The sequence below is a fragment of the Castor canadensis genome, chromosome 15, assembly GCF_047511655.1.
Source record: "Castor canadensis chromosome 15, mCasCan1.hap1v2, whole genome shotgun sequence".
Taxonomy (NCBI): domain Eukaryota; kingdom Metazoa; phylum Chordata; class Mammalia; order Rodentia; family Castoridae; genus Castor; species Castor canadensis.
The window spans coordinates 27,739,427-27,755,158 of record NC_133400.1 but is presented as its reverse complement, the minus strand read 5'-3'; the positions used below and the strand labels follow the sequence as shown (position 1 = coordinate 27,755,158).

The window sequence follows — 15,732 nt, the reverse complement described above, 5'->3', positions numbered from 1 at the left end:
TCGCTTCAGCTGACCGAGGGAGGGCGCCCCGCTCCCGCCCAGCCTACTCAAGCCTTAGGGGAGGAGGCGCCCGACTCCGGCACCTGACAGCCTCCTGGACCCCGGAGCTGGCTCTCAGGGGAAGGTGTCCGGGTCTCGGACTTTTGGCGGGTTTCTGGAGGGACTACAAGGCCTGTGAAACGGGCACGCTGATGCTGGGGAACCCCGGGAAGTGCCAGGCAGCCCTCCACGTGCAGCCGGCGACCAGACAGCTCGCAGTCACTGAGAGCAGCCTGAGCTACTGTCTCGCTGGGTCCCGCCCCTCCCGGCACCTCCTGGTGCAGGCCCGAGGCGGTGCTACACTGTGCCCCGCCCCCGGGGAGCACTTCCGGCTCCGCGGAACTCCGGGTGCGGGGTGAGGTTGCGGGCGGACCCGGCCTGCAATCTTGGCGACAGCTCCATGAGCGCGGCTCTCCTGGTGGGCTACAGCAGCAGCGGCTCCGAGGATGAGGCCGAGGCCACGAGTTCTGGACGGAGCAGGCCGGGGGCTGGGGGTGCCCACCGGTGAGGAGCCTAGAAGTCTTGCGAGAACGGGATTCGCTTGAAAATCCCGGCCTGACCCTAGCGTCTGGGATGGCGGGAAGGGTGCGGGGCGCTGCTAGTGAAGAAAATGAGAGTTGGGGAGGTGGGAGGATCCAGAGGACACCCTCAACACAGCCCTAGAGTGCCACCACCTGGCTAGGGTGAGGTTGGGAGGCAGGATAGTGAATGCGCGCTGCGCTGTACCATCTTAGGTCAGTTTCCTCATTTGAACACAATTGCAGTAACAATAATGGCTAGAGCGCATGGAGAGCTTCATTCATCCAGTGAATGATCGTTGACCACCCACTGGAGCAGACTGGAGACTGAGAACTCCAGTGAACAAAAACCGTTAAGTCTCTCACGAGGGCCTTGGATTCTCAAATACCTATCCTTAGAACCAGTTTCTCGGTAGATCGTACAATAGCTCTGTCAGGTAGAAATAAGCTTTACACATGAGGAAACTGTTGTACCCCAAGAGGGCACATGTGTTGCCCAAGATCACAGAGCTAGAATGTGCTACTCTAGCTCCCAAGCATATATTGCTGCCCCCGCCCAGATGTTTCTCACAGGGACCAAGCACCCTGCCACGGTTTGCCTCCCAGAATTGTTAGGCGATTCCAGCACAAATATTGAGAGAGAGAGAGAGCTTCGTGGCTCTCCAGAAGTTGCCTCCAGAACCTGCCTGGAAATGGACGTTCAGAGCCACTGTGTATAAGTGGTTACAACTTTTTGTTAGCTGTACAGAGATAGAGAATGCCAGAGGAATGAATGTGCTTGTTTCTTTTTTTTTTCTCTTGCAGTGACCAGGGCTCCATTCCTAGTCAGAGACTGCCAGTACCTGATAGTGTGCTGAACATGTTTCCCAACACCGAGGAGGGGCCTGAGGATGATAGCGCAAAACATGGGGGTCGGATACGCACTTTTCCCCATGAGCGGGGCAACTGGGCCACTCACATCTACATACCATGTAAGTCTTGTATGGAAGGCAAAGGGCTGGGATCAATAGGTGCCTCCTAGCCACAACTGGGAGGAAGAAACCAGCGGCTCCTTGTGCTGGGTTCACATCCCACCCCAGTCCTGATGAGCAGATGGCATCATTCTACTACTCACTACTGTTTGGTGCTCTTTAGAAAGTTACTGGACTTCTCAGTCTGTTTCCTCACCTGTGAAGTAACACCTATCTCCTAGAAAGGTTAAATCAGATCATCTGTGTCAAGTCCTTAGCATAGGACACAAAGTGGTTGCTCTTAGTATTTTGTGTGGACTCCAGTTGTCAACATCCACCTCCAGAGTGGCACATTTGTCATGATGGATGAGCCTACATTGCCAAATCATAACCACCCAGAGACCGTAATTTGCATTGGGGCTCACTTCTGGTGGTGTACATTCTGTGGGTTTGGACAAATTTATAAAGATACGTATTGGCCATTATAGCATCATATAGAGTAGTTTCACTGTCTTGAAAGTCCTCTGTGTTCTGCTGCTTCACCTCTGTTCTCTGAACCAACCCACTCTAACCACTGATCTTTTAGTCGTCTCCATCCTTTTGCTTTTTCCAGAATGTCACAGAGTTGGGATCATTCAAATGAGTGTTTTCATACTGGCTTCTCTTACTTAGTAATGTGTATTTAAGGTTCCTCCATATCTTTGTCATGGCTTGATAGCTTTGTGTGTATGTGTGTGCATGTGTGTGTCTTACTGGGGTTTGAACTCAGGGCCTCCAGCTTGCTAGGCAGGCACTCTTCCACTCAAGCCAGCCCATTTGTTTCAGTTATTTTTCAAATAGGGTCTTGCATTTTTGCCTGCGCTGGCCTGAACTGTGATCTTCCTATTTAAGCCTCCCAAGTAGCTGGGATCACAGGGGCATACCACCATGTCCAGATTATGTGTTGAGATGGAGTCTGATAACTTTTTGCCCAGGCTGGCCTCCAACCTCTATCCTCCCAATCTCTGCCTCCCAAGTAGCTGGATTTACAGGTGTGAGCTTTTTTTTTTTTTTAAGCACTGACTAATATTCTATAGCCTGGCTGTGCTGCAGTTTATTTATCCATTCACCTACTACAGGACATCCAAGTTTTAGCAGTTATGACCAAAGCTGTTGTAGACATCTGTGTGCGGGCTTTTGTGTGGACATAGGTTTTCAGCTCTTTTGGGTAAATACCAAAGAGTATGGTTTTTGGATTATATGGTTGGTTTTAGAAGAAGCTACCATCTGTCTCCTGTAATACCTGTCCTGTTTGACATTCAACCAGCAGTGAGGGCTCCTGGTGGTTCACATCCTCACAAGCATTTGGTACAGTCAGCACTCTGGAGTTTAGTCATTCGAGTGGGTGTGTCGTTGGTCCCTGACGACATGAAGTGGAACACCTTTTCATGTGTTTTCCGCTATCTGTATCTCTTCTTTGCCAGGATATATACTAAGAATTTTTTCGTGTGCCTGTTAAGGTTTTTTGGACTGTTTTTTAATCACTTTGTTTGTTTTCTTGTTGAGTTTTAAGATTTCTATATTTTTCTATATTCTTTATCACAGCAGATCAGTTTGATGAAGTTTAATGAAATCTATCTTATCAATTCTTAATAACTAGTAAGCAATGTAACAGTCTGAATATTGACCTTTGGGGGATACTACCATATTCAAACCATAGCTATCACCTTTTGTTTTGTGGGGTTTTTTTCCCTCTATTTCCCATTTTCAATTTATTTATATATTTGGTTTTTTTGAGACAGTATCTTGATACATAGCCCAGGCTGGCCTTGACCCCATGAACCCATGCCTCAGTCTCCTGAGTGCTGGGATGATAGACAATGTGTGCCACCATACCTGCCTTGTTGAGTTGGGGTCTCACTAACTTTTGTTTTGGCTGGCCTTAAACCACAGTCCTCCTGATCATCTCCCAGGTAGCTGGGATTATAGTGTCAGCCACCATGCCTGTCCTAGGTCCCAGTCTTGGTGAGCCTGTGCCATTGGACTATGGCCTTCTCACGTGTTTTTCAGATCTCTCCCTTCCTCGGGTGGCAGAGGAGGAATAAGAGTCAGCTAGGGTTGAGTGTTTCCCTTCTCTGGGTCAAGTAGGCTCTGATAAAACCCAGCAAGTTATCTAGTTAGGCCCTGGTTAAACAAGTTCTTCTAAGGGCAAGACCTTATTAAGAAAAACAGATGGTTCATGTATTTCTAATGGCTCCTTTTCTACCCCTGCAAGAACCACAAGGAGATTCTTGTGCTGTGTCGGGGACTGGGGTTTGAACTGTCAGGCTTGTATGCCCTGACTGTCCAACACCTTGTCCTTTACAGTTTAGATTTCCCTACCTGGCCCTTGTTCCCACAGAAGTACCAGCTCACGTAGTTCATGAGTTTCTGTTCACCTGTGGGTCTTTTGCTTCTCCTACAGATGTAAGAGCTGTTGCTTTTTTATCTTGTTGAGCATTTTGCTTCTTTTAGCATGGGTGACACCTTCTAAGCTTCTTACATCGTGCTGACTGGAAATCAGAAGTCTCCTATATCTTTCTTGTTTACTTGAGGTCTTTACAATGAGCACATGTTACTTCTATAGCCAGAAATATACATTAAAATATTATTAGGCTGTACAGACATAGGTTTCTCTCAAAGCCAGAGGAATAAGGACTTCTCTTTGCCTTCTGGGCTTCTTCATTTGGCCATGGCCCTTTGGCTAAGACAGTGGTCCTCTCTCCCCACTTTTCCCTGCAGATGAAGCCACTGAGGAGTTCCTGGATCTGCTTGACGTGCTGCTACCCCATGCCCAAACCCATGTGCCCCGTCTGGTACGAATGGAGGAGTTCCACCTCAGCCTGTCTCAAAGTGTGGTCCTGCGCCACCACTGGATCCTCCCCTTTGTGCAGGCGCTGAAAGATCACATGACCTCCTTCCAGAGGTGAGTGTTAGCTCTCTCTCTGCTCCCCCTCCAAGTGCTCCTCCTTTTCTGAGCTGCTGCAGGCTTAGGTTTGGGGTGCATTACTCCAGCAAGTAGGCCAGACCTAAAGGATAGAAGGCGGACCATCTGAGGTTGTACCTCTCATCCAGTGTGGAAGGGCACACTGAAAGCTCTTCACACCTCCAGTCCCTCGAGTGCTATCTAGGGAAATCCTTCTAGCTTTCTCTAAACTTTCACTTGGTGTTTCCAACACTTCTGTGACCAGATGTCACACACGTTTCCCACACCAACAATTGCTTCAACTCTGCAGATTCCAATTGGGTAGCCTACAATTTAAATTCTACACTAATGACCCAGAGTTAGTGCAGACCTCACAGGTTAAGGACTCAGTCCCACAAGACTGCCTGCCATTTCATAGCTACTACACACATTGGGTCCTCAAGGTACCCAAAACTTCTATCTGCTTTTGATACAAATTAGAGGGTCCTATGATACCCTCTTTAGGCTTGATCATTTGCTAGATTGACTCACAGAACTCAAGAAACCAGTTCACTTACTACATTACCAACTTACCATGGAGGATATAAATGAAGAGACACGAAGAGACACGAAGGGCAAGGTCTGGAAGGGTCCAAAGTGCAGGAGCTTCTATCTCTGTGGAGCTTAGGGAATATGCCACCCTCCCACCGTAGGTGTGTTCTTGTTCCACAGAAGAAGCTCTTCAACCCCGTACATGAGGGAATTCTATGGACGCTTCAGTGTGTAGACATAATGGATTAACTAGCTCCTCCCCCTTCCCTAAAGGATGGGGATGTAGGGCTGAGCATTCCAAGCTTCTAATTATTGTTTGCTTTTTCTAGTGACCATCTGTCATCAAGGAACCCCTTAGAACAAAAGACACTCCTAAAACCCAGAAAATTCCAAAGGATTTAGGAGCTCTGTGTCAGGAACCAGAGTCATACACCACATAACAGCAGAGATGCTCTTAGCACCCCATCTACTTAGGAAATTACATGGTCTCAGGAGCTCTATGTCAGGAGCTGGCACAAAGACAGACATATAGTTTTTATTACCTTCTATCTGTATTCAGGTCATGGCTGGATGGTGGCTGCTCAGAGGGGCTTGCGGACAAGATGAGGTCATGCGTGCCCTCAGCATGGTGGCTGATAAAGGACCAGAACAGGTCACACTTCTTGTTTTGTCTCAGCCTAGGGCATTTTCCCCCCTTAACTATTTTCATGCCTCTACAGAACTACCTTTCCTGCTAGACTTTATCAGATCAGACTCCTGCGCTTTCTTTGAGTCTTTGCCAGCTGTCATCTCCCTGAGAATCCCTCAGACCCAGGGGTCATCGTGTCCTGTGATTATGTACAGCCTGGATGGAGCTCATTTCGCTCATCCTGTTGTCCAGCTCTTCCCATGTCTCTCTTCCCTTCAGAGCCTAAGCAGGACTATAGCTTCTGTCTGACCCCATAACTTTACCCAGGTGCTCAGGTTAAGCACCCCATCAAATAGATGCTGGAGGAGTGATGGAAAGGAACAAGGGAGCCTGGAGAACATCTTTGTTAGACTCCTCTGGGTCTTCTGAAGGCTGGTTCTAGCAAGAGCCTAAGAAGCCATCCAGGTGGTGGGTTTCCGATTTTGCTTTTTATGTGACATAAAAGTCTTCTAGATGTGCCCACCCCTAAAGCTAAGGAGGCCTTTTGCCCAGGACTTCTGAAGAGCAACTCTGCCCAGTTGGAAAACTGCCCATTTAGTTGAAGCCCTTTGAGGACCAGAGGAGAAAGGATTTGCTTTGCCCAGTCAGTTAGCCAGAGAATCAGGACTAAAGCTTTTCTCTCAGCCTCACCCAGCCTTCCTGTGTTTTTTTTTTTTTCCACTATCAAATTGATTGAGCCATATGTACATTACTCATTCTATCTTGATCACAAGTACCAGAACCCACCCCAAACTGGCTTAACACATAGGGGAGTATACAGCGGGTGTGACTGACAGATTCAGAGGTCACACTCCATGCAGGAGTGGATGGAGGGGACCAAAAGATGTCAGATGGCACCTGATTCTTCCTGTCTTGCTCTCTCCCCTAGGGTTGGCTTCCTTCTCACAGTGACAAAGGAAGCCACCAGCATTCTCAGGGTGTTTACTAATCTTTTCAGCAGGAGTCATGGGGATGATTCCTTAGTATGACTGAATGTGTCGTTTTCTCCCTTTGTAAGGAAGGAACTCAAAAGCCCTCTCTCCTTCCATGTGAGAATGTGTCCCTTATCCTGCTGGAGGTCTGTTCCTTAGACAAAGGAGGCAAGCCAGCTGGGTAAGCAGCAACATCCCCCATAGTGAAAATGACTGGCATGCACACAGCATCAGGACTGGAAAATGATTTGTGGATGAGGCCCCTAGTGGGAAGCCATGCTTTGGGCCTACCTGCTTTACACTGATTTTTTAACTAGGCAAGCACCTTACTGAGACCTCCAGAAACTTTGCCCAAGGGCCACAGCAAGAAGTTTTAGTCCCCATGGAGAATGTATGTGTCTTGTTCCATTGCTTACTTGGGGACCAAAGACCTGCCCCCAAGCCTGCAAGGTTGACACCCTCTGGAGACATGCATCTGGTGCGCCCTGCTGGCCAGTTTCCTGCCTTGCATCCTGAGTGAAGCTGGGCCAACTGGCGCCTCTCTGAGTATGATTGTCAAGTTGACCAAGAGTGGACAGCAAATCCCTCATTCTCTTGCTGTGACTGAGGGAATGCTTTCCTCTGATTGGCCACACCTGTGTCACATGCTCACCTATGAAGTAGGGGTGGTGGCTGAACACAAATATCCAGTGTCCCCTGCAGAATATTTTTCACACATCTTAATGAGCTCTTTCTAAAATTATTTTAACCAAGCTCCTGGTGATTCTATCATCCCTTCTCTTCTTGCAAAAGAGGTGTATTAGGAGGCTGAAGGCCGGATGAGGGCTCCAAAGATGGACTGCCTGATTTTGTGCCTTGGACAAGTTGGGAGAATACCCAGCATGCTTATGTGTCATGTTCTCCCAGCTGGGGCTGAGACCTTTGGCCTGGAGGCCATGAGTGATCCTATTCTGTGATGGGACTTGTCAAGTTGGTCTCGGAGGGACAGGAAGCCAGTCTGTCCCTTGAGATTTCCTGGGTTATGGAGAACATTTACTTGGCGTAACCTGACTGGTCCTTGGAAAACTCGAGATCCTCCGGCCTCAGCCTCTTGAGTGCTGAGGTTATAGGCATGCACCAAAATACCCAGCTAAGAGTGCTATTTTAAGACATTAAATTTTTTTTCTGATTGTTTTTTTTTAATCCTTCCTGAAATATGGTCTTCTAAATTTCAGATTCTTCTTTACTGCCAACCGGGTTAAGATTTATACCAATCAAGAGAAAACCAGGTGAGTCTGCCTGAGTCACTACAGGAATTCTTTGGTACAAAGATTGACTTGTTTTTTAACCAAGTCTATAACTACAAGGCAGCTGCCCCCAAATCTTAACTTTTATTCAGAAAAAGAACAGAGTTGGGGAGCGTTGGGAGGGGTGGAATGGTAGGGAAATTGGTCCTGGTGTGGGGAAAAGCCTGTGAAGGTCGGAAACCAGTTTCTGCCCTTGTGTAACCATTGGCTTGAACTGTCCCCCTGTGACCTCCTGTTTCCATGCGTCACACACCTCCCTTTGATTAGGCAGTTGTAAAGCTCAGATGAGACCAATTGGTTTTGAAAGGTTAAATGAACATAAGAGGAAATCATTATTACCAGTTTCAGAGCAAGCCTCTGGGTCCAATGCACTCACTGAGCCTCCCCCTCCTCTCAGCACCTCCAGAAGGGCTGATTGCTTCCTTCATTCTGTGCTGCACAGACTTGTTCAGCTAAAGGGTTTCAAAGAGGGCAGTCAGCTGTGTCAGATGCTGCTGAGCGCATAAAAGGAGAGAGGAGTGCCCTGGACTTTGAGAACATGGAGGTTTCCAAATGCCGCTTTGACGGGGGCATTCTAGTGAAGGGTTGGAGAGGGGAGGGGAGGAAGTAAAGCCAGGGGGTGGGGGTAGACAAACCACATTTTTAAAAAGTTTTACTGAGAAGAGGCTGGGGGTTGGCTGAGGATGTGGGCTCAGAGGAAGGTTTAATGATGAGATGCAGCATGGCTGAGTGCTTATAGGAGGGAGGCAGGTGTCAGAGAGCAGAGTCCTGAGAAGGTGCTGACCTTAGGAGTCAGCAGCAACAGGAGCCAAGCTAGAGACCCTGAGCCCTTGCCCTGGAGACAGCAGTGGCAGGTAAAGGTGTCCCTGAAAGGGCTCTTAGACACCAGAGAAGCAAGGAGACATGGGGGTCGATCGGAACTGGCGGAGGAAGATTGAAAGACAGGAAGAGGAGTCTGAGAGTCAGCATGGGGACTGCTCCATGGAAATCACTAGGGGGTGAGGCCAGCCATGGCTCAGGCCTCTAGGTTTCCTGTTGAGTGCATCCTTGGCTCCCGCTTGGAAGGCTTGTGCTCCTGGAGGTTGTATCTTGTGCCCATGTTGTCTCCACCTCTGCCTCTCCCCAGGACCTTTGTTGGGCTCGAGGTTACCTCAGGGCATAGCCAGTTCCTGGACCTGGTTTCAGAGGTGGACAGAGTCATGGAGGAATTTGACCTCACCACTTTCTACCAGGTAATGCACAGGATTACAGATAATGAATGGAAACAATTACTATTTCAACAGGACTACTGCTTTTCCATTGGCCCATCAATAACTGGACTAAAACCATCCTTAAAGAATCCCTCATTAGAAACAAACTAAAGAGCCCTGCAGAGCTTTCCCATGCAAACTGTCCCAGGTGCCAGCCCACACACCCTTGCATTCAGGTGTGGCCTGATGCAACCATCCAAAGTCTAGCATTTTGAAAAAAACTTTCCATATGCATCTACTCCATAATGTACCCATGTTTGTTTCATAGTTCCTAAGAAGTCATTGTCCCCAACACTTAGTAAAATTGACTCTCTGGGAAGAGTCGTAGCTTCATGTGACTTACTGTATCTGCCCTGTGTCCTCCAGAGTATGTGGAGTATTAAGGCTTTAAAAGAGCCATTTTTGTTTTAGTTGATATATTTTTAAAAACCATGTTGAGAAACGTAACTATGATTTTAAATGGAGATAATTATTGTTTCTTCAAAACTTTAAGACCTTTTGGGTTTTGTTTGTTTCATCTGCTAAGATGTTCTAGATCAGAAGGTGGATTCAGAGCCTGGTTTCTCTTCCACATCACCAGAGCTAATGATTCTTCCTATGATTCATAAAGGAAAGCCCCTGAAAACAGACCTTCTCAGTCTGCCACGATAAAAGACCAGAAAACGACTTCAACAACAGAAATTTAATTCTCACATGTTGAAGGCTGGAAGTCTAAGGTCAAGGTGCAGGCATGGCTGGTTTCTGATCAGGGCTTTGGGTTGTAGACAGCTGTCCCCTCACTGTGTCCTCCCCTGGTGAAAAAGAAAGTACACAAGCTCTCAGTGTCTCTTCTAAGGGCAGTCATCCTGTCACTAGGGGCCCGTCCTCATGACCTTATCCAAGCGTAATTACCTCCCAAATGCCATCACACTATATGTGATTATGGGAGCGGGGGCACAATTCAGTCCATAGCAAGAGACTAGCCTTAGACTATTTTGTCAGTCTGTGCAAGATGCTAGGGATCAGCACTGAGGGTCCAGTCTCACCTACGGCAGGCCGGAAATCCCAGGAAAACCCTGACAGCTGTGCCACAGACCTGCTGTGATGGCTGGGCCTGCCATGGCATCTGGGTGACGGCCCACCTCCCTGCTTTCCTCTCCAGAACCCTTCGTTCCACATCAGTCTGGCCTGGTGTGTGGGTGATGCATGTCTCCAGCTGGAAGGGCAATGCCTACAGGAACTACAGGTGAATTCCTAGGCGGGAGCACAGGGCCTGAACTCCAGAGATGTTGGGATGGACACTGGGAGCAGAAGGATTGGGTACCCCTAGAAAGCAGGAATGTGGCAGAGACCCTCACCCCCATGGACCCTGGGCTACCAGCATCAGCGGTGCCTGGAACTGTATTAGCAACGCATATGCTCTGGCCCACCCCAGACTAGTGAAACAGCAAAATTGCTTTGTTCATTGCAGTGCTGGGTATGGAGCCCAGGGCCTTGTGCATGTCATAGGCATGTGTTTTACCTAGGGCTGCATCCCAGCCCAAGGTCTTTTGTTTGTTTTTCCCTGCCAATACTAGGGTTTGAACTCAGAGCCTCAAACTTGCTAGACAGCCCTAGGGGTTTTTTGTTGTTGTTACTGGTTTTTGGTTTTTTTGCAGTACTGGGGTTTGAACTCAGGGCCTCAGGCTTGCTAGGCAGGCCCTACTACTAGAACCACTCTGCCAGCTCTGTTTTGCATTGGGTTTTTTCAGGATAGAGTCTTGCAAACTATTTGCCCAGGCTAGCTTCCAACCGCGATCCTCCTGATCTGTCTCCTGAGTAGCTAAGATTATAGGTGTGAGCCACCTGTAACCTCAGCCCTAGGTTTTCTGAATTGGAGTCTTATGTAACCCAGTCAAGAACTGCATTTTTAACATGACCTCTAGGGATTTGTGTGCACTGCCCTAGAACACTAGTCTATGAGGAAGCTGCAGGCTCTGTCACTCAGCGGTCAGAGGCTTGGGCCTGGCAGGTATTGGGAATGAGTGGAGTGTGCCAGGTGTAAGGAACATCCAGCCCTCGGAGCCGGTCACATTTTGATAACTTCTGGTCAGTGCCTGGGAGAAGAAGCAGCAGTGTACACGAGGAGGCAGTGTGCAGGGAGGCCAAGGAGCCATGTGGCCCAGTGCTGCTAGCATTTCTATTTTTCAAAAGAAGTCAGAAATCCAGGTTTTTATGTGCAAACTCCCAGTTTTTCAATGTTGGCAATTGATTTGGATTTTAAAAAGATTTTTGCAAGTCAAATAGACTATCATCAATAGCCCCCTTGCTCTTGGCCTGACCATGCCAGGCAGCAAAGAGCTCTGGTTTTGGGCTGCAGTGGCCCGGCTCCCAATCTCAGTTTCATTGGTTGTAGTAACCTAGAGCTCTGAGCATCCATACCCTCATCTGTAAGTTGGAGCGATAGGCTAGACTGGACCTTACAAGGCTGAGAGGTGGTAAGACAAGGTAACTTAACAGAGTGAATGACCTAGGTCATCTCACACACACACACACACACACACACACACACAGCATGAGTGAATGACCTGGGTCATCACACACACACACACACACACACACACACACACACCATTGCCCAGCTTGTTTGCGCACACACACACACACACACACACACACACACACACACACCATTGCCCAGCGCTCCTCCTCTGGGTCTCAGAATCGCCTTTAACATGACTGTCCTCTCTCGGCTGCTGGCTGAAGGAAATTGTGGATGAGTTTGAAGACTCTGAGCTGCTGTTACGTGTACATGCCGAGCAGGTCCGCTGCAAGTCTGGGAACAAGTTCTTCTCAATGCCTTTGAAGTGAGCACCAGAGGCCTTCCTTATCCTGGGCCCATCTGCAGCCAGGCCAAGGTGGAGGAGCTTCCTAACATCCATGGGGCTGCCCCTAGCCTCCCTATAAGAGTCCCCAGCCACCATCCTCACTGTTCCTGAGGACTGGTTAGGGAGAACTGTTCCTTTTGGTTACAGGTTGGATGCTGATATTGTGGTCATTGCCAGAAACCACCAGTAGAGGGCAGTCTAAGCTTCCTAATTCTGCTCTGTGGTCATGCCAAGAGAAAACTGAGGGGTCCTGGGGAAGCCTGCCCATACACAGCCTGAATCCCCAGGGAGGTCCCTCTAAAACAGCCCTGCTCCCCTTCTTCCCTGGCAGTGGTTTGTATTTTGATGTCATTGGCTTCACGCCAGTTGTTGAAGTTATCATGCCCTGACTCATCCTTATCAATCCAAGATACAGGGGGCTTCCCTGTGTCTGTCACCTCCTCCCTTGAAGCTCAGCTATCTTTGTTTATCTACTTTTAATCTCCCCCTGCCCTGTGCCAGCACAGGCTATTTCAGGGCCGGGGCACAGGGTGCTAATTTGTGGTCAGCATCAGCTTTCTCCGTTCCTTCCTCCCACTCACTCCAGCCAGGTGCCTAGGGAAACTTGAGCAGATGTTTCATTTTGGCCTGGCAATGGCTGCAAGCCAGGCCTCCAACACTCTGTGACCTCTGGCTTCCACCAACTTTCCCAAGGAGGCAGAGTGGTGCCTTCCCCCAGTCAAGAGTTCTGCCACAGCCGCAGTGGCCGGGGCATTTGGAGAGGGATGCGGAAGGGGCTGGGATGCATAGGCTTGTTATTTTTTCATCAGGAAGGGGACCAGTCCTCTCCAAATGTCATCTGGGTTTCTGGTAATGGATGAACAAATATTTTTGTTACATAATTTTAAATTATGTTCACCAAATAAAAATTGCCTTTTTAAATTTGGGGTCTTGTTTTGGATTGCTTCTGGTCAAGGTGACAGACTACTTCCTCTGCCCCCCCCAAGATGGGCTTGAGAGGCACCAACATGCCTTAATAAACGGAGGGTGGGATTACCCAGTCTGCCAGGCCTGCACACAAAGGGCTGCACCTAACACACAATTTAAGGCATGGCATCTGTCATGGGCACAAACACAGACTTTTTGCTGCTGTAGCCCCACTAAGTCCTTTCTAGGACCTTCTCATCTGGGTCTCCAGGCGAGAAAAGTGAAAGGATAGGAATGGCGACTGGACGAGCAGGTTAAGTGCCTTGCCTGGGGCATGAGAACTCAGCTGTAAGGCTTGACATGGCCCTCGCCTCACCTCCTGCTCTGTGCAGCCCAGGTATAGCCCTGCCCAGGCCCATCACCCTTGCTTCCCCTGGGCCCCCCACAATTCTGCCTTTTCCTTGTCCAAGAACTCATGCATACCTTGTTCCCCAGTATCACCATACTGACATGCTGACCCTGGTCAGTTGCTTGGTTTCTCTGTCATTGGAGGTCATGCTGGAGAGGGACAAGGAGCCAAGCATGTCTTCCAACTTGCAGGCAATATGGCAACTCCAGCTGCACCACCCTCATTACTGACACCTGCCCTGTGCCAGGCCTTGAATTGAGTGCTTGGTTGAATCAGTTGAGGTCTGGCCCCTCTGCTCACAGTGGGAAATGAAGGCAAGGTGTGCTGAGGAGGAATCCTCCCCAGCCTTGCGTTTCCCAAATGACCAGCTGGGCTGAGGACAGAATTAGAGTGCAGCCACTTTGAGAAATGGGCCAAGATCAATAAGCGGCACTTCAATGGAGAATGGAAGGTGGCAATGGGGGAAGGAAGCAGAGCTTGCTGAGGGGGAGGGGCGGGCAGGCGTCCTGCAGATGCTGGGCTGGCCAGGCTTGGCGGACACCCAGACCTGGAGTGTGCCTCTGGAGCACTCAGCAAGCGCCGCGCTGACGGTGCAGAAACAGCCACGCTCTTCCATAAGAGGACATGTGCCCCAGAAAGCCAGCAGCCAACAGACAGAAGGAAGACCTGAGCGGTCTGGGGTCCACCCACAGAAAAAGGGCTCTTAACAGGGAGTCATCACACCAGGCAGGGTACAAAATCAACACCTCTAGCCTCCTTCTCTGGCGTTCCTTTCAAGGCAGGGGATGGTCATCTCCCAGCCTGACTGGCTAGTTTCCACCTGGCACTCCAGCCCTTTCCATCGCCTCTCCAGACCACCCCAGCTTAGTTTCCAAGGGCGAGGGAAATTACCTAGGCCTGTTTGTTATTCCTTGTCTTGGCACCAGGGGCCCCAAGGACTGCCTTGTTACCCAACCAGGCCCATTTTGCCTGCCCTGAAACAATGAGCCAAATGTGAGGAGGCAAGAGCCCCAAGTCTCCAATCCACCTCCCCAAGGATAGGGCTTAGGGGTGTTTCCAGGGTAAAGAAGCAGGGTGATCTGAGGCATGGGGACAAGTGGCTGGAGGCAGGGAAAAGTGAACTGAACATGGCCTATACATGGATAGTTCATTTGGCACCTGAGTAGGCCCAAGCGATGGACCCCTGGTGTCAACTGGTTTGAGCTCTTCCAGAGTCCTGAAAAATAGCTTGGGCAGTCATGACCCAACATCAGCAGGTTATCTATAGCAAAACCAGTGGGGGACACTGCTTAGTTAGGTGACCTCCAAAATTGGAATAAAAGCAAAGAACTAAAAGTGAGTGAAGCCAGAGGGTTTATTCTGGTTTTTTCTTGGATTCAGACTCATTTTTGATGGTAGGCCTGGTGCACTGCCTGAGGGACCCCTGGAGCCTGGCAGCTGGGGGAATCAGGTCGAAGGCCTAGTTTCAGCCCACAGCAATTTTCTTTCACTGAACAAGAGACCACTCCCATTAGCTGGGTCAGAACCCTCCTTTTACAAATAAGGAAACAAACCCTGAGAGGGGATACCATGCTTCTGATCACCCAGGAAACTAGGGCTAAGGCAGGAACCCAGTGACCTGGCTTCTAATCCAGAGCTTTCTAAACAAATCCTCACCCCACAACAGCGTCCCAAAATGGAACTGTGCTATAAAATACCATGTCTAGGCTTTGATTCAAAAGGCTCCTAGAAAAGTATGTGTTATGTGGTGGAGGGGTCAGGGTATAGATGAAGTGTTGGCAATAATGGCGCTGATAGGTTTCAGTTCTTACTGCACCCTTAAGCTTCTGTTTTCCAGGGTCACGGTCCTGCCTCCCAGGGTCACAGTCCTGCCTCAAGTCTAGCTTGAACCCTCCTTCTGCCCCAACCTCCAATCAGCCCTGAACCATAAGATCCTAACCAATCAGATCATGCTGAGTCCCACTGAGGGGTATTTAAGCCCCTGCCCCTCTCTCCCTCTCTCTCTTGGCTCTCTCCTGCTCTCTCCCTCTCCCACCTGGAAATAAAGAATCTCTTGGCCAGATCACTCCTCTCCACATGGTCATTTTGGGGCCTGTATTTCCTTACATGAAGGATATTGGCAAAATGTGGATAATGTTTAAAGCTAGTTGATGGAGGAGCTGGTGTTCTCCCAGCTCATCCCACCGGTCCCCTCAGGCCTTGGACACTGGCCAGACAGGATAGAAACTTAGTCACTCCATGATGAATGGGGTACAAAGCCATCTCGGAGCCCCAAAGTACCTGGAGGAGCCAGAACCAATCACTGGAAACTCAGCCATCTGGTCTACAGGGGAAACGGTTTCAAGACAGGACTGACCTCCCCAAAGGGACTCCAAAGGGCGAAAACAATCGCCAGAATCACCAGACCTGTTTGACCACAGGCCTCTAAGAACTTTGCCCACTGTCCTGGCCTTC

The 15,732-nt window shown here is 49.3% G+C and overlaps 1 protein-coding gene across 2 annotated transcripts; it reads left to right on the top strand.

The window, feature by feature from the left end:
- Positions 1-320: 320 nt before the first annotated feature.
- On the top strand, positions 321-12,884 carry Usb1 (U6 snRNA biogenesis phosphodiesterase 1). 2 transcript variants are annotated; one of them, XM_074055920.1, is made up of 8 exons: positions 321-543; positions 1,362-1,528; positions 4,268-4,451; positions 5,542-5,634; positions 7,796-7,849; positions 8,994-9,099; positions 10,259-10,342; positions 11,842-12,884. In XM_074055920.1, exons 1-8 carry the CDS (start codon positions 440-442, stop codon positions 11,944-11,946), a joined length of 897 nt encoding a protein of 298 aa, XP_073912021.1. In that variant the 5' UTR covers positions 321-439; the 3' UTR covers positions 11,947-12,884. The 2 variants fall into 2 exon arrangements, with proteins under 2 accessions (XP_073912021.1, XP_020020163.2); XM_020164574.2 differs by lacking the exon at positions 5,542-5,634 and having other exon boundaries at positions 335-543.
- The last annotated feature ends 2,848 nt before the right edge of the window (positions 12,885-15,732 follow it).